The 27996-nt window shown below is 39.0% G+C and overlaps 2 protein-coding genes across 4 annotated transcripts; one reads left to right on the plus strand and one right to left on the minus strand.

Moving 5' to 3' along the window:
• Positions 1–42: 42 nt before the first annotated feature.
• On the minus strand, positions 43–27994 carry LOC117563313 (uncharacterized). 3 transcript variants are annotated; one of them, XM_034241571.2, is made up of 12 exons: positions 27768–27994; positions 22915–23037; positions 20990–21153; positions 12141–12711; positions 10321–10738; positions 9387–9817; positions 9181–9325; positions 8968–9119; positions 8554–8870; positions 8156–8443; positions 5861–5968; positions 43–481 (listed from the first exon to the last, which is right to left on the minus strand). In XM_034241571.2, the coding sequence occupies exons 1-12, from the start codon at positions 27919–27921 to the stop codon at positions 326–328; spliced, it is 3027 nt and encodes a 1008-aa protein (XP_034097462.1). In that variant the 5' UTR covers positions 27922–27994; the 3' UTR covers positions 43–325. The 3 variants fall into 3 exon arrangements, with proteins under 3 accessions (XP_034097462.1, XP_051857969.1, XP_034097463.1); XM_052002009.1 differs by lacking the exon at positions 5861–5968; XM_034241572.2 differs by lacking the exon at positions 5861–5968 and having other exon boundaries at positions 43–497.
• Positions 14650–15369, plus strand: LOC127565037 (uncharacterized). Its single transcript, XM_052002010.1, has one exon. It carries the CDS (start codon positions 14706–14708, stop codon positions 15228–15230), a length of 525 nt encoding a protein of 174 aa, XP_051857970.1. The 5' UTR covers positions 14650–14705; the 3' UTR covers positions 15231–15369.
• Positions 27995–27996: the final 2 nt, after the last annotated feature.

Below are 27996 nucleotides of genomic sequence, written 5' to 3' on the forward strand. Positions count from 1 at the left end.
AATGAAACTCGGTATGTGAATTAAATAAAGGCAAACAAACAGTTTCTGTTGACAATTATAGTTTAATTTACACGAATGCAAATCAATTACATTTCTGGGCGAATTTCGAACAATTCGCGAACGGTTTTCAATAAAATACACATTTATATTTTCATTTTACTCATAACAATTAACAATGATTCGTTTATAATTTCACACAGAAAAAAACAGAGATATTATTCTATAAGTTTCAAATAGTAATTGTTATTTGTTGTGTAATTTAATTTCTCATTTGGTTTATTGTTTATTAATATCACTTATACGCCCCGTTAGTTGTGGCTTCAAATCAATTGTCATTGTCCTGCGGACCCTTGCCGTTCCCATTAAGCTGCGTGCTCTGAACTGCCGGTGTTGTTGTTGTCTCCTCCGCGCTGCCAGCGACTGTGGTCTTCGACGAGTTCAACTCGGTCTCCTCGGGTATTACCTTGGGACCCTCCTGATCCTGAGATGAAAGGAACCTGATTAAGCAAAACGAGAGCCGAAAGGATGGCAGAATAATTAAAAGCATGCTCATGCAATGTGTGGAGAATATTTATTAAAGGTGAGATAAGTAAGTATATATTGATAATACCAAGCAAATGCGTATACTTAATATTTATGAACAAATTTGTAGTAAACTTTCGTTATTATTTTTATACCCGCTACCCATAGGGTAGAAGGGTATTAAAACTTTGTGCCGGCAGGAAATGTATGTAACAGGTAGAAGGAGGCATCTCCGACCCTATAAAGTATATATATTCTTGATCAGCGTCAACAGCCGAGACGATCTAGCCATGTCCGTCTGTCCGTCTGTGTGTCTGTGTGCCTGTCCGTCCGTTCGTATAAAACACTGGATCTCAGAGACTATAAGAGATAGAGCTATAATTTTTTTTCGACAGCATTTGTTATGTTTGCACGCAGATCAAGTTTGTTTCAAATTTTTGGCACGCCCACTTTCGCCCCCGCAAATCAAAAAAATCAAATAACAAACGTAATTTTAAAGCTAGAGTTGCGAATTTTGGTATATACAATATTTACTATAGTAGTTATGCTTCCTAAAAATTTGGTTCCGATCAGATAAAAATTGTCAAAGTTATTAAAGAAATACTTTTGTATGAGCAAAAACGCCTACTTACTAGGGGTATGAGTTGCTTTGTCCGACAATCTGGCACATTGTGCCGTTTATGGTATATTTTGAATGGTGTACTATGTCGATATACCAAATATACCATTTGGTATATTTTTAGTATTTTTTGCAGTATATTCGGTATATTTTGAGAAAATACAGCAAAATATGTTTCTTTTATTAAAAATGGGTAGCGGGTATCTCACAGTCGAGTACACTCGACTGTAGCTTTCTTACTTGTTTATTTATATATTTCATTTAGACTTTGAACGGCCACGCCTCTATTAAAAAAATATGCAAATATGCTTCACTCCCCAGTTTATTCACTTGGCAAACAGTTCCCCAACTAAACAGCTGCATTTTCCTTTGCTCTGCACTCGCTCGGCCACGCTCGATTGCATCGCTCTGCATCGCTTCCGCCACGTTTGCAAAAGTCCAGCAGCAGAGGGAGAAATGAACAGGATTTATAAAATGCTTTGCCAATTAAAAACTAAAGTAAATGAAAAACCAATTCCATAACAAGCATACAAATTAACTATCCAACCAACTGGAATGCAAACAACACAATAAAAACCGAAAAGCAGTTCCAATTTTCTCTTTTCCCTTTATCGTTCTGAATCGGTTCTTTTGCTCGATTGTAGGTGGAAAACTCAGTGAGAATTGCACCCGCAATATGTTTGTTTGTTTATGTGTTCGGTTTGTTTGTTGTTGGCTGTTTTTATGAAACTCGCATGGAAATGTGCAAGTGAGTTCTCAACCTGCATGCTAATTTCAGCTTTCACATATTATATTCCACACACACGTTTAAGTGCACAACAAAACGATTTTTAAATGAATAGCAACTGCGGCTTTTGCAAAAGTTTTCTCTCATTTTCCTTTTTTTTTCTGTTGTTGGTGTTTTTTTTTTTTTTTGGTTTTTGCATTTCATTTTTGCTCCCATTAGCTCCTCGATCTGTTGATGGAATTTTTCAATGCTTGAGCCAGTGCAATTTGCATACAATCCAACAACTTTTCAGTTTGCAGTATGCACAAATAAAAAAAACAAACAATTTTTCAAATTCGAATCATAAATTTGTTAAAGATAATTCGATATCTACCGATTTAATATCAAGTATTGCGTTCACTACGTTAGATAACGAAATGTCAAATTTTTCTTTCGATATAAATACAGCTTTGACTACTAACGTATATGTAATATTGAAAAATAATTGGGAGATGTTAACCACACTATTTCTATAGAAATGTGCTTTAATTATATTAAACTCCCAGGTGGCAATATATCAAAGTCAGGCTAAATGTCGATACAATTATATGAAAAATTGTTTTTGTTTGTTTTTATTGGTTTTCCACACCATCAGACTTTTGCTAAAAATCGTTAGCATCAAACGCTACTGCGGTTGTTGTTTGCATTTGTGGATGTGTGCTTTTATTTTTATTGTTTTTTTTTTGTTTTTAGCTTTTATTTAAACAGGCTAAAACTACAAAACAAATACAACGCGCACTCGCCCATTGCAGCTGAGTGCACAATTCACACACACATTTCCTCCTTCATCTTCTGTTCCTCTTTCTACTTCTGCCTCCATTCATGCCCATTGTGTGTGTTGAGCTCGCGTAGCTCATCAGTTGATTTTTTGTTTAGCTTCGTATAAAAAAGTATGCGCATTTACTGCCTTTGTTTTGTGTCCCATTCCCATTCCCTTCAGCAGCCGTTGTTGCTTTGCTCGTTCGTTTTTTCGTTCTAAGAGTATTTCCCCAGCTTTTCAATAAGAATTACTTACGCACAATTTCGTACTCACTTTTTGCGCGTTATGCATTGAGATATAGACATAAAGTCGTTGGCGTTCAGCCATATAAAGTCGTTCCCGACCAAATTCAACAATGACAAATGTTGGCCAACCACCCAGACAGCCAGCCATTCAGTCTTCAGAGCCAAGAGCCAGTTTCCCAGCCAACAGCAGCGTCAAATTACATGGCTTTTATTTTGAGATTCGCGTATAAATATTTGCTGGTATTTCTATACCCTCAGCTTAGAGTATTATAATTTTCTTGAGGGGTAAAACCATATCAAGTTTTTTATATTTATAATAATATTTCTTAGTTATAGCTTCAGCAGTTTAATCCTTTCGCTACGCTTGTCTGTTTTCGGTAGTCTTGGTTGCTGAAAACCTTTTATCGATTGACATTTTGTTTGATATTTTTATAATCTTGAGCTGTCAAGGATATTTAGCATTCGACGTGCCAAAGTTCGATTTCTTATGTTGTATATTTACTCGTTTTGTTTTGCTATTGTTCCCTACTCTCCCTCGCACGTCGATAAATCGCTTTATGCGAAATGAAAATAAAAAGAAAATAATGCTGGCAACAATATGTGCTGAAAGTTTCCATGGGGGCGAAATAGGAGAATAGCTAACAGGAAATGGAAGAAAATTCGAACGTGCCATTGAAAATAGTAAAATATATGTGAAAAGGAAATCGAATGTTGTTCGTTGTTAATACAGTGTCCCAAATGCTGTGGAAACGCATAATTTACACCAACTGGACAACTGGAGTGCAATGGCTTTTTCAGTAGAACTGCGTAAAAACTGAAATTAATAAAAGCCCAGCGTAATAAAATAATATTTACAACAATTTGAAAAATATTTGTCAAATTTTTGTTGTCGCCTGAAAAAGAATGAAAAAATATTTATACTCATATTTTGTTTGCTCGTATATTTGACATTTCCCAAATATTATTTAACTGCGTCATAAATTCGGTACTTAGGTTTTTGTAGAGTTTTATGTGAGTCATATGACCTCAATAAAATGCATAAACAAACTACGAAAAGAGCACGAGTTGAAGAGCTCAAAAAACGAGAAAAATAAGTTTAGTGGCTTTGTTTATCATTCAGCTGCAAAAAATTATGGTACCACACACTTTATGGATGCTAATAAATCTGCTTCAGAAAACTAGAATACTTGCTGCACAGTGGATAAAGTAACAGTGGAGGACAATCAATGAATGAATGGAAAGCAATCGCTTTATAGCCATTTGCTTTGTTCTCTATTTTATGCACATGAAATGTGTGTAGTTGGCTTTCAATGAAACTGCTTTTAAATTTAACACCCATTCGATTAGTCGAACACCACGGCCCAGAGTGAACTTCAAAATCGTTTTGAACGTTACACAAAACTGCGTCTTTTGCTATGCTGCTGCTGCTGCTGCTTTTGTTTGTTTGTTTTACGACAATGTTTTTGTTTCCTCTTCCTCTTGTCGACTGCCATGCAGCATTTGTGTGCTCTTCCCTCCTCGTTCCTTGCTCTACATTTGTTGAGCTTATTGTTGCCTTTGCAGCAGCTGCGTTTGTTGATTTTTTCTCGCTTTTTCTTTTTTGTTTTTTTGTCAACTTGTACTAAGGTGAGCAACAAATCATTTGGCTTAAAACGCAAACAAAATCAAAGCGAAAGAAAAATAGCAAAGGCGACAATTTCAACGTATTATTTTTGGAATCAGACAGAAAACCGAACGAGAAGAGAAAACACACACCAAATAAAATGAAAAACGAAAATGAAAATAAAAATAAGCGCAAATTGTTTACTTTAAAAGTGGCATAAAATAACGAATGGTGCATGCAACGCGCATTTGTGCGGGATATGCGATGCCAAACCAAACCTAACTAGGCGTGCCACACAACTCGAGGCCGCAGCAGGAGAAGAGGTGGGGGGAAGGTGGGGGCAGTGGTGCTTGGGCAAACAAGTGCGGCTAAAAGCCAAATGGCGCAAGTCCGGGCTTAAATTCAACGAAATAACTTGATGCCTCCACTGCACTCGCAAGTGCAGTCAAACAGCAACAAACTAGAAGAGAGGATGAGCTGGAGGAGGAAGGTTTGGGAGATGGAGATGGAAGCTGGAGTTGAAATAGGAGCAGCAGATAAAGCAGCAGTTCAAACACGAGACGGAAAACGGGGATAGATGTAGGAGTTGTAGTGACAGGAGATGGAGAGTGGCTAGAAAAGTGTGGCCAGAGTGGAAGAGTGGGAAGTGGTAATAGCCACTGGGGTGGCAGGAGAAGGGGTAAAGAGAGAGCGGTTCATACACTGCTTTAGCCGCTGGCCACGCGTTTCTGCCAGGCGATTCCTTTGCTGCTGCTTTTGCTGTGGTGATGTGATGTACATGCCATGTTGCAGGGATTAGTACTTGATCTCGGGATGCATGCCGGAGTCAGGCAATAACATACTTATATACTCCAATCTACTGTGCAAGTAAATACTTATGCATGCATGTTACTGTGGCGATACTCTTGCAGTGAGAGAAAGAGAACTATAGCTAAATGATATATTAGAGGAATCTAGAATATATAAAACATTTATCTATTAAGTTACTAACTTATACGAAAATAGGCAAATGAATGTGTTTTCCCTACTAACATTTTCAGCTAAAAGTATAATGTGAGAAGGTAGAAGTTTGACTTTCAAGGCAACTTTAGAAATATGTAAACTTTCTTATTTTCTTTTAATACTTCTCGTTTTAATCTTTTTAACAAATTGTATATATGTACATATATGTACTTTTATATGTATTTATGATTTATAGTACAACATAATCTAAATTTGTTTCTCTTCTTTAATGTCTCAGCTGCAAGAGCATTTGCGCTGCGGCTTTGGCCAGCAACTGGGTTAAGTTGAATGCATTTTTTTTTTCTGTATGTTCGTCTATTTTGGCTTGGCTTTTGTACATTACCATTAACATGGAGCTGGGTATTACAGATAAATCCACAGCGGGTATTGAAGTTAACAAACCACTTGGATACTTTTTCATGCGGCTTGGAAAGAATGTTGATTCCACTCCCTGTTTGTATGTGCATGTGAATGTGAGGACAAACAAACAGACTCGCGTAGTTAGATATTATAGTATAGATGCACTCTCTCTATCTCACACACATTTGCTCTCTCTCTCTCTCTCACTCTCTCTTTCACACTCTGTCTCGCTCTCTCTCTCTCTCTGTGAGGGAAATTTATTTTGCACAAACGAAAAGCCAAAAACGAACTTTTCTTCTGTGTGTTGCCTCCCCTTTTTACATTTTTTGTGGAACTGGCCTGCAATTTGCAAGCTGAGCTCGCTTCTCAATTCTCAGCTCTCAGTTCTCAGCTCTCATAGCTCTCAGCTCAACTCCCTGCTGTGATGTTCGGGGTGCTGGCTTTTGTTTCCTGCTCACTGATGTGCAGCTCGACTGTCAGTTTGTCAGTTAGTCAGTGCGTCCGCCTTTCCTGTCCGCCTGTCCGGCGGTCCACCATGAAGTGTTGTTGTTTGCTGCCTGCTGACTGCTGCCTGCCGCCTGCAAATGCCAAGGCAAAGTTTGGCATGTTCATAAATTCATTAATTTGTTGCTGTTGTTCTTCAGTTGCTCTGTTTTATGTTTGTCTGTTCTGTACTGTTTCATCTTTTTCTTTTTTTTTTTTTGTTGTTGCTTGTTTTTGTGTGTTGCACATTTGTGCTGCAACCACATTTGATTTATTGAATTATGGTCGGTTGGGCTGCCATAAAAGCTCGACTGAAAGCTTTACTAATTAATTATGAAATTAACTCTTGCCCTTCAGCCATATAAAGTGCTCCACAGTTTTTGTGGATTGCACGCTTCAACAAAAGTCTGTCAGATAAATATAACATGAATAGATGGATTCCTCTTCAGAAATTGTCTTCAAATGTAGTTGCTTCAGTAGCTAATAATTTAGTGCAATTGTGAGGCAGCAATTTCATATTTTATTGAGAATATTTGACTCTTTGAATTGCAATTGATAATTAAATGTATCTTTCAGACAATGTTATTTGATATAATCTAATTGAAAAGGCATTTACTATATTCCAATTGAAGCAATTTCAAATGTTATTTTTAAAATACAGTTGTTTCTTTAATTCAGAGAGTTATCAATTATATTGGAGTAATTATTTATCCTTTGAATTTTATTTGATATTTAAATGTACACATCTCCAAGGAAATTTCATTCAAATGGAATTTCTGTACTTCATTTGAGGCAATTCGAATGTAGAATAAATGAATAATTGTTAAACTTTCAGACTTTGCCAAATTATGCTTTAAATAAATTTAAGTCTCGTTTCATTAGTAGCAAACCCAACTTAAATGTTCTGGTTTAAAGTTGTAATTGCAGTAATTAATGTGTAGAGGTTCGTTATACACTTTACATGTAGTTTTTAATTCAATAACTCGTAAAATTTCCCCAAGAATAATTCTTCACAGCTTGTCAGTCCTTAGGAGTTTAAGTTTTTCGCTGCCTTGTGGTGCTTTGAGTTAGGCAAGTTCGACTGTAGTTGAACACTAAACGAGTCTAAACTTCAGCCTTTAAGCTATGATAACAAACATGGCGACCTTTGACCTGCTGCTGGCAGACTATGTCACCTGTGTCTTGTTTGCTGTACTATGCTGTGCTAAGCTCTGTTCTTGTTTCGTGTACGAGAGCTCGTGTTTGTCTTGAAAACAAAAAGCAATAAGGTTGGCTTCCAATTCGTTTTCGCATTCGAAAGAAGAAATCAAAGCCATTGAAGCAGCATCAAAAGCGAACAAACACAGATACAAAACACACACACTCACATACAGCTGGCTGACTGAAAGTGAACAATGAACGTTTGAGCGATGAATGAATGGTGAATGTGACTGTGGCTGTGGCTGAGGCTGTGGCGGATGCAGTGGTGCTCGGCATCCGGTAGTCAGAGAGCAGGACATCTCTCTCTAGGTATGCTAAAAAGTTATTGAAGGCAACAGCTGCTGTAAACTCCAAGAACCCAAAGCAAAAAACCAAAAAAAGAAGAAAAACAACAACAAGAAAAAAACAAATCAAAACAATTGACGGCAATCATCGACACACACAAAGACTGAGAGAGAGAGAGAGAGCAAAAGGGAGCCACAGACTGACAAAGTAAGAGAAAGAGACAGAGAGAGAGAGAGTGGGACATTTGGGGACTTGGGATTGGGAACCTGGGAACTGGGAACTGCAAACTGAGAGGAAAAACAGCACTCACCTCTAATACAACGCCCTCGAGGGCGGGTTGTGAAATATTCTTTAGATTGCTGTGATTCAATTTGGGCGCACTGTCGGCACGATTGCGACCCAGTGATTGATTTGACGTTTTGTTATCGGCTTTGCTCAGCATCGAATTGTTCGAGGACTTGTGATTAATTTCAAGAGCCGAACGCAGTATATCCACCTTGGATGCGCTGCTCCCAATATTGCCGTGCCTCGGCACGCCCCGCAGCGACTCTACGTTGTAGCTGCTGCGACGCACCGACAAATGGTCGTGTATATCCGCCTGCATTGCAAATGAAATGTAGTTGAGAAGGGGGAATTTCAATTAAAAACTTTTTTCTGCGCGCACATAAAGTTCGCTTTGTGTATGTGGAGGGAAAGGAGGAAACTAACCCGCGAGCCGCGCGGCAGCGATGACAGACTTCCAATCTGATTGTATTTGATCATGAGACTGAGACGCTCCAACGACATCGATGTGCCCTGCTCTTTGGTCGCCGGTTCCGTCAATTTCTCCGTCTCGCCTGCCTCGACAGCCTCGACTTCCTCCTCGGACTCCTCGGTGGTGTGATCGAATTTGCGCAGCCAAATGAGATGCAACAGACCGTAAGCAATGCCACCGACCACAGCCAACAATCCCATATAACGGAAGGCATCGCGTGTGCCAAACTGTCCGATGAGCAGGCCACCCGTGAAGCTGCCACTGCCTCGTCCTGCAACACAGACAGAAAAAGACAAGAAACAGCATCTTCTGCGGTCAAAAGACATTCCACACCAGATAGAGTTGAGTTGAAGTTCTCTACTACTTGCCCAGACTGAAGTGCGCCATGCCCAGTACGCCAATCAGCGTGGCCAACAGACTCTTGGGCGCCAAGATGGAGCAATACGTTGCAGCCGCCACCCACATCAAGTGGCAGGAGAGTGATTCCATGGCCTCAAAGGGGAAACACCACCAGGCATTCCTACCAAACTCAAAGTCAATTAAATTATTCTCTACAATATGCGCCTCTGTCTTTGCCTTACTCTATAAAGGAATAGCCGACCAGACGACCGGCATGCGAGAAGAATGCGATGATAATCAGATTAACATGGCCAAAGATACGTGTGATCTTCTCAGCGCCATACAGAAAAGGAATGCTGCTCACAGTGCCCACCGTAATTGTTATACCTAAAGTAATGAAAATATAAAATAAAGTTAATGTCACTGCGTTGAGCCCGACGAAGCTTACCAAGCAGATAGTTGGGCGCACCCAGCTCCTTGAGATAGAGAAAGAGAAAACTCTCGATAAAGCCCCAGAAATTGCCGAGCACAAACAGAAAGATGATAAATGCAATCACGTGCGGCATTTTCAATAGATTCCACAAATCCCTAAACACATTATCCGCCGGCAACTTCTCGCCCAGCGGCATCATTAGCACCGACATTGTTGATATGACCAGCAGCACATCATACGTATAGAATGCCGCCGAGTAGTCCGTGTAGCCCAAGCCCCGTGATGAGTAGTCAATCATGATGCCAGTGATGGGCGAAAAGATGGCCATGCCGATGCTGGAGAAGAGACGTTCGCGGCCAAAGTCGCCGCCAAACTTCTCTATCATTGTCAGCGCAATGGGATCCATGATGGTTACACCAGCTGACAGCATGGTGGTTGCCAGGAATCTGCAACAAAAGTGGATAAAACAATCAATGAGAATGGAAGTTTTCATAATTTTTGTATTCTCGTTTTCATAAAATAAAGTTTTAGATTTAAGACACAATCAATTATTATTTTTTTTACTAAATTTTAACTTCCCTAATTTCATTTTAAAAAACTCACCTTATATATTCATATTCTAAAGAAAGAGTATCAATACAATTTTCGGATAGTTACGCCCTCTTTTCTCTTAACATAATTATTAATTCATTTACTGTAGCTTTATAAATTCCATAATTAAATATGGTATTGTGTCGTATAGAATTATTTCATTTCAAATGCAATACATTTTAAAATACATTTAGGATTGTTCTGTCGAACTTCGGTAACTATCTTACATGATTTGGTAATTCAATTCATGTGTTTTGCGAACTTAACATTTAAATACATTATTATTTCTATAGACAACGTTTGAAATTAAAATAAACCTTAAAAATATAAAGTTTCTAAATCCGTATTTAAATGTTACCTCAACAAAAAGTATATCCAGAAAATGGTGTCATCGGTTTCCTTGTAGTCAGGCGGACAAATCTCTGGGGCATTCCGGGTGAACGTACAACGCTGCATCATGCACTTGACAGCTCCTGCATTAACATACGAGATGTTGGTGCGCCTGACGAGGCCACCACAACGCAAATCCAAATCATCCATGTCCGTGAGATTGATTTGCATTTTCACAAGACGGTCCTCGCCAAAACGTTGCCTGATATCGGTCACTGTCTCGTTATCATCCTGTTCGATTTCCATGCCCAACTGCTCAGTGGGATCGGCGAGATCGGGATGCATTTGCAGCATAAAGTACGTGGCATCCGAATTATCCGAGTGTACCCAACTGCTGCTCTCCTTCGGCTTCCCATCGTCTGTGGTGGCTGCATTGCCCGTGGAAACTGCAAAGCAAGAATGAAATTAGATTTGAAGCTAAGCAAATTGCCATGACTCTGTTTGCCCTCCAGCTGAGCAACTGAGCAGCTGCCTGACAGCAGCTTGACGGGATGGGACAATAAGGGCAACGGGCCATGCATGAGAGATTTCCAATTGTGCAAATGTCAACTCTGGAGCACAATCTATTGTTGCACTGAGGGACTTAATAGTGCTTTAAAAAATAAAATATATTTCTTGCAGTTGCTATCTATTTCCAAAATAGAATATTTTAAATACAATGCAGATATTTGTATTTTAATAAATGTCCAGATTTCATTGAACCATGTTGCGGCAATCAGGATTTGCAGCAAATTTATTCATGTGTGAAATTGTTGCATATAAAATGCAAAAATGCAATCGCATTGCAATAATCTGTTGTTGTTGCAAACTCTTTAAGCTTCAGTTTAGAATTTCTATATTGAAAGCAATGTGTTTTATTAGTGCATCAATGAATATACTCTTCGTAATCTAGTTTCATTATTAAGTTTTGGATAATATTTTTTGTATTTTCGTTAATCTTTAAAATTAATTGAAATAACGATGTTTGAATTCAAACATAAATTCATACAGCATATCTAAAGTTTGAAGAACAAGAACTGAAAGTATTTAAACTTGTCTTAAATTAAAATTATATGTTCAGAGCAAAGGCCACAATATTTTTTCCAGACTAAGCTGTTTCTTTGAAACTTACTTTGAAGAAATATAGAATTTCTCAATAACTTGTGCAATTATTCGCTATTTATGATTATCTACTTTTAGCAGTAGTGCTCATTTCGAGAGAGTTTGTCAATTCCAGACAAGTTTCTCATCTGTTGAAATTTTATGAAAACAAGGAAAAACTCCTTGCGAAGTTCTGTAAAAAGTTGAGAAGTTTGCTGAGTTGTGTGGCGAGGTCTTTAATAAGAACATGTTGGTCCAGTTGGGCACCAAACCACAGCAAAGAACACAGGTTGAATCCGCATTTATTATGGTGTTTCATACTATTTGTGCTGTCGAATGTCGAATGGCGGAGCAAGGAGCTTAACTCGTTCGTCTTTGGCTTTTACTGGGGCAAGTTTATCCACCTTGCTACCTCTCACAGCTTGGCCACGAATGATGGCAGAAAAACAAACTAATAAAAGTATGTATGAAACACAAACACACAAGGACACGAATGTGTGTGTGTGGACAATGGACAATGGATGGAGGAATAACATAGCTGACAGGAAAACTAACGGCTAACAAGCAGCAGGAGAGACTAGGACACGGCAGCAAGCAATGGTGATAATCAGAATGAAGTCGGAAAAGCAGTGGAAGTAGATGGAAGAGCTAGTGGGGGAAGGAGAGCAATGTCCAAGAGTGGGATCATCATGTAGAAGTGTCACTTACGATTCAATCCCTGCATGGACATGGCTGACAATTCAGCTGATGATAATGATGACGACGATGACGATGACGAGGACGAGGAGGATGCCCCAACTGAGGGTGACTGCTGCTCCTGCTGTAGCTGTTGCTGCTGAAGGAGGAGCAAGGACATTGCTGGTGCGTTCTCCAGTGGCGGGAACATGGTCGATGACATATTATTAAGTACATCTTGGTATCTGCTTCTCGTTTGCGTTGCGAATAATGCCGGCAATGATGATGCGGGCGAAGATGTTGTCGACGTCGTCGTTGTCGTCGTCGTTGTAGTTGTAGTTGATGCCATTGTTGTCTCACTGACCCATGTGGGGTCTGTCGCCGTACCCGCATCTACTCCGGGAGTGGACATTCCTCCCAATGCGCTCATTGTTGTAGTGGAGGAAGTTGTTGTTGGTCTTTTAGTCGTTGTTGCAGGCAAATCAGTGTAGAGCTCTGGATTCGTTTGCTCCTGCATCAGACAATAGTCGACGCATTGATGCACGGCCAAATCCAGCTCCGGTTCCTCTGGACACTCTCTGCTCGGACAAGGCGACCACCAGACCTAAGGAAAAGACGTCAATTAAATTTAAATTTTCAATTATCATTGCTTTTTTAATTATTTTAAAGATAAGTGTAATTGAAAAACAAGTAAGAAAGCTACAGTCGAGTGCTCTCGACTGTGAGATACCCGCTACCCATTTTGAATAAAAGCAATATATTTTGCAGTATTATTCTCAAAAATACCCAATATACTGAAAAATACTAAAAATATACCAAATGGTATATTTGGTATATCGATATAGTTCACCATTCAAAATATACCATAGACGGCTCAATATACCAGATTGTCAGCCAAAGCAACTGAGACCATTAGTAAGTAGGCGTTTTTGCCCATACAAAAGTATTTCTTTAATAACTTCGACAATTTTTATCTGATCGCAACCAAATTTGCAGGAATCATAACTACTATAGTTATTATTATATATACCAAAATTCTAGCTTTAAAATTACGCTTGTTATTCGATTTTTTTGATTTGCGGGGGCGGAAGTGGGCGTGGTAAAAATTTGAAACAAACTTGATCTGCGTGTAAAGATAACAAATGCTGTCGAAAAAAAATTATAGCTCTATCTCTCGTAGTCTCTGAGATCTAGGTGTTCATGCGGACATACGGACAGACAGACAGACACAGAGACGGACAGACGGACATGGCTAGATCGTCTCGGCTGTTGACGCTGATCAAGAATACATATACTTTATAGGGTCGGAGATGCCTCCTTCTACCCTATGGGTAGCGGGTATAATTATCTTTTCTGAGTTTAATTCTAATTATGATTCATCTGCTACTCTATGCCTATTCGTCAAAAGACTTTCTAAAATGCTGAATACAAGAAAGTGTTGCCTATCCTCAAGGCGCAAAAGAAACTTCGCTTGTAATCAATCAATGTTGTTTCTATGGTGAATACAATTTACCATACATGTAGTAAATTATTGTTTGCGATTTCGTTCATGAGCGACCAATTAAAATTTCATATTTCTGTCGTCTTGTTTTCATAATTATTACTGATGTACATTAAAATTCTTTCTGAGTTGATGTGACTAATTCCACTTGCTTTATAGGATTCAAATTCATTGCTTTCAATTTCACAATTGTCAAAAAAAATGAACAAGCTGTGCTTTCAATATTTTTCATTGATTCCCCCTCAGTTTTCTATTTCAGCTATTTCATCTCAGTTCTAGAAGTCGTATTTGAAGCGAGCAAAGTTGTAAGAAAATCATTATACCCGCTACCCATAGGGTAGAAGGGTATTATAACTTTGTGCCGGCAGGAAATGTATGTAACAGGTAGAAGGAGGCATCTCCGACCCTATAAAGTATATATATTCTTGATCAGCGTTAACAGCCGAGACGATATAGCCATGTCCGTCTGTCCGTCTGTCCGTCTGTCAGTCTGTCCGTCTGTGTGTCTGTCCGTCTGTCCGTCTGTCCGTCCGTCCGTATGAAACACTGGATCTCAGAGACTATAAGAGGTAGAGCTATAATTTTTTTTTGACAGCATTTGTTATGTTTGCACGCAGATCAAGTTTGTTTCAAATTTTTGCCACGCCCACTTCCGCCCCCGCAAATCAAAAAAATCGAATAACAAGTGTAATTTTAAAGCTAGAGCTACGAATTTTGGTATATAAAATAATTACTGTAATAGTTATGATTCCTGAAAATTTGGTTGCGTTCAGATAAAAATTGTGGATGTTATTAAAGAAATACTTTTGTATGGGCAAAAACGCCTACTTACTAGGGGTCTGAGTTGCTTTGGCCGACAATCTGGCACATTGTGCCGTTTATGGTATATTTTGAATGGTGTACTACATCGATATACCAAACATACCATTTGGTATATTTTTTAGTATTTTTTAGTATTTTCGGTATATTTTGAAAATGATACCGCAATATTTTGCCTTTATTAAAAATGGGTAGCGGGTATCTCACAGTCGAGCACACTCGACTGTAACTTTCTTACTTGTTTTTAAATCAAAACTACAAATTAATTCATAGAGAGAATGAATATTTCTTGGGAAACTGGTGTCTCTTTTCTGCGAGATTTTGTAACATCTCCCGTTGTGGCTTTGACATTCACCAGCGTTGTGGGCTACAAGATTTATCGCAATCTTTCGCATCGTTTTGCGCATCCCTCGTACGATGACGAGGACTACAAGCGACAGGGTCACGTTGAGTTGCCCACTCCGCTGAAGGATCTGCGTATGAGTACCAGGAATCTGGCTATATATAATGCAAATAATAACAATGGCATACTATTGCTGGCTCTGGAGGGTGTAATCTATGATGTTTCGAGTTGCGAGGACTTTGGACCAAACGGCAGCTTAAAGGAGCTCACGGGCACCGACATCCTCACTTACATTAAGAAGAGTGCCAAAGAAGAGGGAAAATCATTCGAAAATCACTTGCACGGCTGGAAGAATATGCTCGACGATCGCTTCTATGTGGCAGGCGTGTTGCTAGACTACGACGAGGGCTCCGATGGCGATGGCAAACAGCAGACAGAACAAACGGCCGAGACCGATTAGAAGCATATTGGATATAATCCCTTAATTATGCAGAACTTTCGGGACGTTATCGCAACAGCAGCAGCAGCAAGCAATTAACCCAGCATTTGAGCTCGGCACTCAATAATAAAGAAGCATAAATAAATATCTGCCAGATTTGCATCCACAGAGTTGTTCGTTCTGATTGCCCCATGTTGCACGACAGCTTTGTAGTTGTTGCTTTTGTTATTTTGTTTATACATATGCATAAATGTATGTACGTATATACGTATATACGTTCGCATGTGATTCGTGTGCATGCATATCCATTACCAATTTTAATGTGAATTCAATAAGGTCTGGGGTGTGAGGCAAAGGGGCATGCTCCGGCTTGTTCTCGCAGCAGCAGCAGCAACAGCAAGGCCTGTAATAATAAAATGGTAATTTCCGTTGCCACCACAACATCGAGCAACGGCAACGGCAGCGGCAGCGGCGACTGCATATAAATTTATGCCAAACGGCAACCAAACTTGGCTATAATGGCGTAAAATAGCAAGCCACATGCCATGGACCCAAGGACCATGTCGTGCCAGAGCAAGAGCCAGAGCCAGAGTAAGGCACACGACATGGCCAAAAGCCATCAGCAGGCAGAAGAAACAAACGCAAATGTGCTCCAAGCAAAAGATTGCTAGACCACTTCACTATGCTCTTCTCCTTGGAATATACTCAAAATTATGAGAGTCAAGTAATTGTTTAGTCTATCAATAGTTGAAAGTGCTTTAAACTAGTTAAGCAATAATTATAATAATGTGTTGATAATTCATTAATAAAAACAAAACTAATTTAAACTATTCTATAAATTTATAAAGGCAATTTACTGGGTATTTCTGGATTAATCTAATTTGTTGTACTTTCGGTTGCTGATAAACATTATTATAAAGGATTTTCAAATGAAGAACTTTTAAAAATCAAGTTTAAAGACTAAACTTCTTTTGGTATTCGAAATTAAAGAGGACTTTGCACTGCTAAAAAAAAATATAAATTGCAAAGAGTGAAGATAAAATTTCATAGCCTAATCATATATATTTTAATCTCTGCATAAATTTCAAATTGAAAACTAATTCCAATATAATTCGATTTAAAAAAGTTTATCACATTCTTCAGCGACAAAAAGTGAGCGTATAAAAGTTTCGTTGATGCCATAACTGAATCTTGTTGTGTTCCATTGTTGTTAGTGTTGCTGCAGCTATTTTAATGGTGTTATTGTATTTTATGTGCACATCATAAATACAAATTCAATACACGCCATCGTCTCCTGTTCTCTCGTCCCCCAACTCCTGGCCATATCCACACATTCGCATTCACATCCATGTTCGTGTCCAGTCGCCCATAGAATAGTGTCCAAATGGGCATGATGCTGGTTTCGGGAATGGGAACGAGATTGGAAATGGGATTGGGAATGGGTTCGGAATGTGCGTACCTCAGAGAGTGCAAGATACGAGTACTTTTGGGCGCAAATTCTCATTTAGAGGCGATGCGTGCGTCCTGTGGACGAGCAGCCGGAGGATAAGGATGCGGATGGGGATGAGGATGAGGATGGAGGATGAGCAACACAACGAGGCCTTTCACACGCAGCTCCATTGCGTTTCATTACGACAACTCTAACGGCAAAAGGGGGCACGAATGCGTTGTTGTACAAGTAGCTCACTCTCTCTCTCTCTCTCTCGATAAGTGTGTGAATGTGTGTGAGTGTCGAGTGTGTGTGCGTGTGTGTTGTTAGTGTAGCTTAAGTGCTACAAAACGACACAAAGATAAATGTACGTGATACACACACATGCCAAGCTGACGTGCACTCCCATTTAAGTGGATTTTTCGGCATTGCCGCCATGTTTAGAAAGTTTCCCCCTCCCTTCCCTTCCCTTCCTCTTCCCCCTCTCCGCTCTGCTCTCACTCTGCTGGCTGGCCACACTCGATTGTTTTTGTTGTCATTGGTGCTGGATGCGAGTTGACTCTAATGCGTTCCATTTCGTTTCGTTTCATTTTGTTTCTTGTTGCCTGTCAAGAACGCTAGAATTTGCAGCTCCAGCTTTACCTCTTCTCTCCTCTGCACCTCAAAATTGTGCCATTTTTATTTTCGATTTGCATTTTTGGGATAAAAGAAAGAGTGCCTTAGATTGGTTTTACCAAAATCTCTTGTATCTCTCTCACAGATATTGAGCTGCTGTTTCTGCTACTGATTTTGTTGCTGTTGCTGCTACACGTGTGCCTCCATAATTCGATTTATGTTAAACTCAGCTGAGCTGCCGTTGAAACTCTCCCTGCACTATTTGCCACTGCAATTGCAATTGCAACGTGTGACTCCCACCTGCCACCTGCCTCAAGTCTCCTGTCTCCTGTCTCCAGTCACCTAAATGCTGCCACCAGGGCTGGCTAAGCACTTTGAGTTTCTGCCTGAGTTGCTCAAGCTACACAAGCTACAAGATGGATATACAACAACACAGCACGGAGTCAATTGACGATGCTTATCTATCCATCTATCCATGGCGTCGTGTGCGATTCGAAGCCAAAGCCAGAGAAGTTGCTTGAAGTTGCCTCTTCAGCTGCTCAAATGAGAAACTCAAGTGGCCGGCCACTTGAACACTAAACAACATTTTCAATTTAATCGGATCTTCGCATCAACAATCATTAACAGGCAAATACTAGTAAATTAAACAAATTCCCATCAACAGCAGCCCAAAAACACAATCTAAGTGCATGTTTAATAGTTTATGACAGTGATGGACACTCTATTATTATTCTCTTCATTTGTATCTATAACATATTAGCTAATTATGTCATCAAGTTCGATTTATGTACTCATTGATTTACTGTCTATGAGAAGAGCTGCGTTTTCATTTAGCTGGCAATTTTATTGGAAATGTTTTCATTAGCATAAACATAATTTTTACGCTTTGTTAAGCATTTTACGTAATCTCATTTTCTTCTGCTGAAGTTTGAATATAAAATAGGGAATAATGCTTCCCTAATGCCACTGAATACTTTCTCTTAATTATATTTAAATGCAGTTCACAATTAATGAAATTACTGCCTTAGATTCAAGAATAAATTCTTTGCAAATCACAAAATTTATTAATAAATTTAAGTGGCAAACAGGTTCAATAAATTTCGACTATGATTGGGCGAAAATGACTGAGCAAGCATTTTCTGCTGGTTTTTCCAATATTCTCAATATTATTATTCGCGCATATTTTTCTTTATTGAATAAACTTCGCCTCGGTGGGAAAGTACAGAATACATTTAACAACTGCTCAACGAATTTGGCATTTCGATATGCGATATGCGATGACACAATCTGTTGCAGGCTTTAATACAAGTTTATTTAACATTTGCTGACCTTTTTGTTGTGCAGCTGGAGCCCTTTGGCACGCTCAGCTCTGCTCTCTGTTCTGCTCTCTGGTCTGATCCCTTATAATGTGAGGCAAGAGCTTCGACGGAATTTCAATGACAATCCAGTACTAAAATTTTTATGATAGCCAAGGCCAGGCGACAGCCGGACAAATAACAAAAGCAATAATAGCAGCAACAACAGAAACAACAGAAACAACAACGATGACAACGTCGACGTCGAGTTGGAATAATTTCTGCGCTCATAAGCATAAAATACACAAAATGCATAAAAATGGAAATGTTGTGAAGGCAACAAAAGCAACAACAAAATTTTGGCCCATCGATGTGCCAAGAGCCAATACAACAAGCAAGAAGCAGATACAGCAGCTAAAGTATGGACAGTTGTTGTACCAAGTACCAAACAGACATTTTTGAGCTTTATTTCAATGATTTTACATGACAGCAAAATGCAAAACTCGCACTGGAAATGGCAGAAGATGCAACAACACAGCATGTTGCAGCAGCAAACACACACTCACACAGAGATGCCTGTCTGCGGCACACTCTGCGTATACGTGATGTATGAAGTAATAGGCACATGTACGCCTGTACGTATACGTGTCTATCTGTGTGTATCTGTGTGTGTGTGTGCGTGTGAGTGGCAAACATTGCGTTTGTGTGCGCGTCAACATGTATTTCGATGCTGGGCTCGCAGCAATTCGCAGACAGTTGACGCACACTTGAACTTTTTCTCGCTATCGCTCTCGCTCTTGCTCTTTCTCTCTCCTCCCACTCCATCCTCTGTCGCTGTCTAACTTTACGCACAAGTGCCACACATACACACCAACACACATGGGAAGTGAGAAAGAGAGAGAGAGCGAGAAGGTGAGAGAGCAAGCGAGCGACTCTCGCACATTTTAGAGTCTCACTTGTTAGACTTGTGTGTGCGTTTTATGGCGATGTCGCTGTCGCTGTGTTTGTATGTGTGTGTGTGTGTGGGGCCATGTGTCAGAGTGTGTGTTGCATGTGGCAGCATTATGGCGCCTCGCATAAAAGCCGGCTTTTATGTTGCTTCTCCTTGTCGCAGCTTCGCAGTCGCAGTGCCGTTTCGCAAATAGAGACATGCGAATTCTGAGTTCACGCTCAGTGTTTAGAGACCAAGTTATGTTAGCGAGAGAGATGGAGATACGAAACAGAGTCGGCGATGCGCGTGCCACAATTGAATACGTGTGGCATGCAACATTTTGCATTAAGTAAACATACTTCAGCTAATATTTTGTCTGCGATATTTGCCTTTTATCCCATGAGACACAGAATACCTTTTAACAGGATATCAACGGCAGGTAGGAAGAATAAAGCAACTACTAGAAGTTTATGCGAAGTAAGAAATCTTTGTTCTAACAGCTTGCTCTGATTCAGTAATCGTTTTATATGTATAAGCTGCTATTTATCTAGTTTGCTCTGATTTAGAATTTGTTTCTTCAAATACGATTATATGTTTTACAGTTTAGATAGTTGGTTAAATCAACACATCGTCGATGGCAAGTGGACATTGAGTAAACGTTTTATCATATAATCTATATTTACAACAATCTGTTAATTCTCTAACTGCATTTTCAATATATTATTTCTTCCAAAATGGAGTTTGCCATTTGTAATTGCATATTATACATATAAGTATTTTACTTAGAGAACTCAATAAAAAGCAGAAATAAATTGGGCAACGAATCATAAAACTTGAATATGAAATCTTTAATAATATCAAAATGCAATATTGAATAGCAGAGCTTGTTAATTGATGTCTCCCCAACCTTTGACAATAAAATATTGTAATAAAATAAATCTTCTTTTCGTGTTTCACATCTAACCATAAAATACCTGTGATACCCTCTAAGCTCGCATCTTTGAAAACTAATAGCAGAATATTATTCTGCCATATCCCACAAGATTTAATGCCTACTAATCATTGAGCCTAAGGCCTTATTGCTTTAATTTTAAAACTTGTTGCGTTTGAAATTGACTTTTAAAAGTAGTTGGCTTACGTGCAGCCAACGGCAATTTGCCTCTCAACTTGGCCAACAGAAGCTGGCTATGTGGAGTCAAATAACAATAAGGCAAAACCATTAAAGACAACTTGCAACAGCAACAGCTGACGTTGCGGCTCTCAATTAGTGCTCGGTTGCAAGTATATTGGTTGCAAGCACAAGCTTTGATGTGACATCGATTTGCCACATTTTAAGGCAAAAGGCAAAACTATGTAGTAGATAAAGTGATTTAAAGCTCTTACGATCAGAGTAATTAAAGAGATGTAGCAGATTGGTATATGATAAGGTAAAGAGGAGTGGTAGGGTTAGAAGGGGGGAGGAGAATGTGGCAACTTAAGTGCAGTGATGTGAAGTGAAGTGTGTGCTTACCTCAATGTCGCCGCTATCCGGATGCCGGAGCACAAACGCCGATGGCACAACTCCGGGTATCTCCTGTTGCGGTATGAAGAGCAGCGAGTGATGGAAAATTGCATTCAGCAGGAGACTCATCACAACGACGGGTTTATATTTGCCAAATTTGTCAACGAGAAAACCTGCATCAAAAGCGAATACCAAGTTAGAGCACTGAATAAACGTATTTCTAACTCAAATTGTGACAGTGTATCTGTATCTGTAGCTGTATTTGTATCCGCATCTATGGCTGTCGCTGTTTCTGTAGCAGCAATTGCAGTTGTAGTTTTATCTATCTATTGCTGTCACAGTATCTGTATCTGTGGCTTGGCTTGGCTTGGCAAAGTGCTGCATTAAGTACGCAAGCTTTATCAAATAAGATGACTACAAGATGTGCTACACAGCATGACTTTGGCAGTTTTGCTCACAATTTCCAACAGCAGCACAGAGCGATAGACAGAGAGAGAAGGGGGTGGATGCGGAGGGGACGGAGGGACTCAGTTGAAGTTGGGTCAGGGGTCAGATTAAGCAAGTTGCAAGTTTATTCCTAACTGCAATTGAAAGTTTTGCTTGCGACCATTGACTTTAAAATTTAAAACTTCATTCGCAAAGTTTCTAGCGTAATATGACGAGCAAAGATTTCCCAAGAATGTTTATTAAATATTTAATTGCAATCTAAGAGATTTCGTTGGATTTATTTACTTGCAAAAATAATTAAATTGATTTAATTTGTCGCTTTTGTTATTCTGTGCTGATGAACTCGCAATAATCAACAGAGAATCGAAATTCCCTTTGATTTCTATTCCTGCATTTGGCTCAATTTTGGGCTCAACAATGTGTCACAAAACTGTGCTACAAAACTGCTATAAAAAAGTAAATAAATAAAATAATAGCGTTCCATTATCATTTAAACTATGAACAAATTTAATTATTTTCACTCTCGACGAGGATGCCCAAAAAACTATGCTACAAAAAATGTCGCAAATGAAAAAGCGACAGAAACTGAACTGCATTGGTAACAAAAGCGGTAGTAGACGACTTCATAATACCCTTTAGAAAGCGAGTCGGCTTAAGAGATAATGAAACACATTTTATGACAAAATTGGAATGGGAAAACTGAACTATTAATCTGTTATTGGTTTAGTTGTGTATACCCGCTCTTAATGTTCACAGGGAATGCAGTGAAAACGCAGATTGTTGGCCATAATAATATTTAAAAAAAGCAAAAATTGCTGCTCTCTCTCTGTGTGTGCAGAAATATAATATATAAATTGTATGTACCACTTTCTATATACAAATATGTGTTCGTCCAGTGCAGATTTGAGTGTGCGAAACATTGTGTACAAGTGTGTGTGAATTTGTGTATGTGCGTGAGCTCTTGGGCTTTAGTTTTTGTTGGTTTGGCAGTGGTCGTGTTTGTTTGTCAAACAACAGGAGCCGCAAATGCTGTGACAGGAAAATAAAATCAGGTAGATAAGCGGTGCGTCGCCGCTTCGCAGGCAAAAAAAAACGTTGGCAAAATACGAGGTGCAACAGCGACAGCAACAGCAACAGCAGCAGCTGGTGCAAACGAAAATGATACAAATATTGCGATTGAACAAATGGATAGCTGTCAACAGATTAAATTGTATGTTAAATATTGTATTTGCCAGCATATGAAATGCTAGATTTAAGCTTCAACTCTGTGATATTTGATGCACTAATTAATCTCTGAAGAAGTCTGAAGTTCATTCTCACCATTGGACGAATGGTTGTCTCAACGAACTTAATTAAGCGAAATTCGACATTTAATTAAGTGACACTTGACACTTGAGTTGCAATTGTGTGAGCTACAGATACAGATACACTTTCAGATACAGATACAGCAGCTGCAGCTTTAGTTTAACTCTTCGTGACTCACTCACCTGTTATCGGGGGACTGAGGAAAGTGGTGAAAGGCAACGCCAGATAGATAATTGCAATCTCTTCCACTGTCAGGCCAATCGATTGCATGTGAATTGTCAAATAGGGGAGAAGGGAAGAAGTTGCTGAAAAATAAGAAGAGCATTGGCATTGGTGAGGATTATTTCAATACATATATTTTTTTTTGGATGAGTGCAAAGTGAATAAGGTAAATGCAGAGTATACTATACTATAAAAAGTGGAATGAAATCTACCTAAAATAACGATAAATTTAATCTTTTAATGTATTTCATAATTTAAATACTATATATATCGATTAATGGTTGATCAAAATAATAAAAAAAAAAATTTTAAGCTTTCTGTACACGCTGCTTCATTTAAATAAAATAAAACAAAATGTTATAGAATTGTTACGTGCATTAAATAGAGTTGGGTAATTATGTTTAAAATTTATATGCACAAAATAACAATTATGACTTTCTTGTTTCGAAGCTTTGTCATGAGTCAAAAATGAATAAGTATTATAATTGACTATGCATTTGTGTTATATGTAAGAATGACTATAACATGAGGTAGCTTGTAAACACGCTCTATGTAGAGTTAAAAGAGCATATTCACAAAGTATATGTAAGCGATTTAATTTCAATAAAGTAAGGAACGAAAATGAGTTCATCAGAATTATGCTAACAAATGTTGGTTTGCAAATTTTCAAGTGAATTAAATTTGTTAGAAAATACGCTATATAAATAAATAATTTATTCATTCGTAAATATCTGTATTCAACATTGGAATTATCTAGAAAACGAAATACATTCCGTACACTTAAGTGACTTGGCATCACAATTGCACTCAAGTGCTTTAATGAAATGCAGTTGTCATAAAAGCTGAGAGTCAATGGCAAATAAACTTATCATTAACTGCAACTGATAAGGCTCCCACTCTCTCTGTCTCTGTCTCTCTCTCAACTGTCTAGATGCCAACTGACAGAACGAAGTGTGTGTTTCCCCTCGACAAACTGAATGAATGGAGCTCGATGAGCTTGTTCAGTTGGATGGCGTCTTAAAAGCTACTTAAAACGCATTACAGTTGGACAAAGCGACAGTCACTCCCTCGTCTACTCTCTTTCTCTCTCTCTCTCTCTCTCTCTCTCTCTCTCTCTCTCTATCCTTCTCTTTCCGCCACAGGATGTCGCTGGACATTTGGGTCGCTTGGGGTATTAATAAATTATAAACATTCAAAACGAGTGGCATGTGTCACGGGGAACAGAGCTGGGCGCAGAGCAGTTGTTGCTGATGCAGCAAAATGATGCAAATAATGACGCCAAAAATGCGCAAAGGGAAAACGGCAAAAACGCGGCAAAACGGAAAAGCGAAAACGCAAAAAGAAGACCTCATGACATGCCAATGCAGCTGTTGACCCGCAATCCTCAACCCGCAATCCGCCACCCGCCACCCGCGACCCTCAGTTCACAGCAATCCGCAACCCTTAACCCATGACAGCCGCAGCCTTGACCAATTGCAGAGCAAACAGTGCCAGGATATGCCAGGATACGTGAACGTGAATGCGAATACGAATGTGAATTGGGAGTGAATGCGAGCGATGCGGCTGGCCGTGAATGCAAATTGATGTTAAAGTGTATTCATCACTTTTTCCACTCTGCTTAAATTCGCTTTTCCTCCTCCTTTCCTCCCTCTCTCTCAGCCACTTCGATTGCCCTTCGCTTGCCATTCGCTTGCCCGCTCATTTCATGTTTCAGTTCTTTCGATTTTTGCCTCAGATAATTAACAATAATATGCAACACATGTGTTTGTTTGTGTTTCCCTGAAGTATGAGCTTGCGTGTGTGTGTGTGTGTGTTCAACGCAATAACAATTAATTGCTTTATGCCCGTCTGTGTGAGTGTGTGTGTGTGTGGCGAGTGTGTGTTTGTGTTTGCGCCTGCAAGTTGACACAATGTACGGAAACGGAAATGCATACATGTCAGGACCGCACTGCGTTACGGCCATTATTACGCCCCTCCTTCTCTCTTTCACGCCCCCTTTTGCCACAGTTGCCACCCATTGTAATGCGCAATTAATGCAACTCACACTCAGCCTCAGCTCTCTGAAGCAACTAAACAATCCTCTTACTGCATAAACAATATCTGCTTGCAGCAAATGCCGTAAATAATTATGGAATTTGATGCAATTTACTGCTAAATAAATAAATACAAATTAAAGTATTTGTTTGATTTATCTACAATTAATACTGATATTTAATAGTTAATTTCAAATTTATTATTCTCATTATTACGCTACACAGTTTTCTCTCTTAATAGAGAATATTATTTCATTGTAGCAATTACTGAATTTTATGCAATTTTTGCCAATTTATTATTTGTACTTCTAATAAAATTTGCCAGCTTTAAACAATGTTACACAAATTTAATTTTTCAACAATTAAATAGTTCATTCAGTTTCTTTGATAATGCAAATTAATGACTTAATTAAAAGCCTTTGCTAATTTTAGTTTGAATTTAATTCAAATCAAGCACATCCAAGCTGTTGATTGCATTAGCTAAGTTTCTAAAATAAAAAAGTGAAAATAGTAAACAAAACTAAGGAATACCCAGTAATAGAAATCACAGCTACAATCATGCGACTCTAGTTATACCCTTTGGTAGTGTGATGTGCAGGGTATGTGCGACAAAGGCGTGCGTTTGATGAGTTCGAATAAAAAACGCATTAATACTAATATCTGCGACAATCTGACGTTAATGGCATAAGACAACATTCGACCAACCGCCATGGCCAAACAGAGGTCGCTCTCTGTGAGAGGGGAGGGGGCAGCAGGCGGAAAAGGGGGGGGGAGGCAAAGGCAAGTCAAGTAATCGCAAAATGTTTTTGTCATTGACCGCCAGCAGCGAAAATGGCGCACGGTCAGATGACTTGACTCGGTTCCGTTCGGCTCGGTTCAGTTCGTTTCGACTTGAGTTGAGCTGAACTGAACTCAGTTGAGTTGATTTAAGTTTAAGATAGTAGTTGATACAACAACTACAGTAATAACAACAACAACAACAGCAACAACAACAATAACATCAAGGCGAATCAAAACTAAACCTTTCTCAAGCTTAAAGCACATAAGCTAGATTTATTCACAAAAGCCCCACACACACACACCGAATGACATCGAATGGACATGTGTGTGTGTGTGTGTGAGAGAGTCTCTTAATTGCCACACGCTGAGGCAAAAGGCTGAGGCTGCGACTACGACTGAGACAGAGACTGAGGCTGTGCAACCCAAAGATGCATCATCTCCAGGCGAATAATGTTTGTGTAACTAAATTTATACAAATGTGTAACACATTTTGTGCCTAATTGATAACTTCCGACCATCCAAGCCTCCATCCACCATCCAGCATCCAAGCAGCCCCAGTTGCCCAGTTCCCCATTTCCACACAGTGTGCCACACAGTTGCACGGCTTTACAGCTCACATCTCGTATCTTGTCTGTGGCACGCACATGAAAACTTGCGACAGTCGATGCGAGTCGAGGAGAAGGAGGGTGGAGGGAGGAGGGAGGGCATCCCTGGGATGCGGACGCCGTATGTGATAATGAATTCAAAGATTCACTGTCAGCCTAGCCTAACTCAATCTCATATTGTACTAGAGGTGGAATTGCCATACAACAATCATTCCATCTCTCTTGCACTCTCCGTGTGTATCTGCCAGATACAAAACCAAACTGTACTTTTGTTGTGGTCAGTTTGTGTTTTGCATTTTGTCATTTTGTTGTTTGTTGCTCAAGCTCCGTTCAATTCGAGCTTGTCTGCATTCTATGTGGCTTTTGGCAATCTCACAAGCCTTTGATTATAATATTACCTGTAATTTATTTACTGTTTTCAACTTGCATTTATCTCAAACTTGCAAGAGCGATTTTTAACCAAAGAGCAAAGAAAGTTTAAGTATTTTAGTTTAGTATAGCACAAAATAAACTTCTTTAATTAAAAAAAGTTTCACTTTTCAAAGAGATATTAGCGTTTAAATGGCTGCCATTAAATATATATCAACAGTTTAAATACTAACGTATAAGGAAATAAATTCATTAGCCAAAATAAGAAACAAATTCATTTTACTCAATAAAGTTTTTAAAAATAATTTTTAAATTTGTAAAAATAATTCTTTCGATCAACTCAACCCTCTTTTTAATTTGAAAACTGCGCAATTCAAATTTCAATTTTGTTTAACAATTTTCACTTTGAAACTCAATCTAAATTCAATGAATAATAATGAGTGAAAATCACAATATTCATTATACAACAAAAAGAAATGTGCATAAAAAATGTATTGCTGTTTATTTTTGCCTATGAAGCTTTAAAATGTTGCAAGAATTTTCCTAGATTTCGTTGGTAATTCAGGTTAAATGCTGTCAAAATACAACTTAAATTCGAGGCCATAAAATCTGTTTTACAACTGAGCACGAGCAACCAAAACTCAAAGCGACGCAACGCAACGCAACTCAAAGTCTAGTGTCTGTTATCCTAATGACGTTTTTGCATCATCTCATAAACAATCTTATAAACAAAGCCATAATTTGTTGGAGCTGCGCAGGTTGTATAAGTGGATATTTTAGTTAGTTGTGTGTTATCAGTTGGCCAAGCATGAATATGAGTATAATCCCATTAAAGACAACACAACACAACACAAGACAAGACACAACGCTTCACGTTTTCCCGACAGCGATATCAAATGTGATGTGTGTGTTCGAGTGTGTGCTCAGCTGATAACCTGCTCGATTTCTAATTGCTTTTTAATGATATGTGTGTGTTCGATGGGAGCTATGGGTGCTTCGATATTGCTTTAACATTGAATTACTCACCTCCGTACATGACGAACAGGGTTATCTTGAGCATAATCAAATTGGGATTTATGCCGTGTCGTTGGCAGAATTCACCGAAGCGAGTCAATTCGATTTTATCTTTGTCGGTGCGAGATCCCTCGGACACCGACTCCTCGACGGCCAGTTTGGCCATTGTGCACAGTTAAAATGTAAATACACACACACACTAGTAACTAATTTGCATGTATCTCAATCTGTGTATCTATCT

Source organism: Drosophila albomicans, chromosome 2L (genome assembly GCF_009650485.2).
Source record: "Drosophila albomicans strain 15112-1751.03 chromosome 2L, ASM965048v2, whole genome shotgun sequence".
NCBI classification, from domain to species: Eukaryota; Metazoa; Arthropoda; class Insecta; order Diptera; family Drosophilidae; genus Drosophila; species Drosophila albomicans.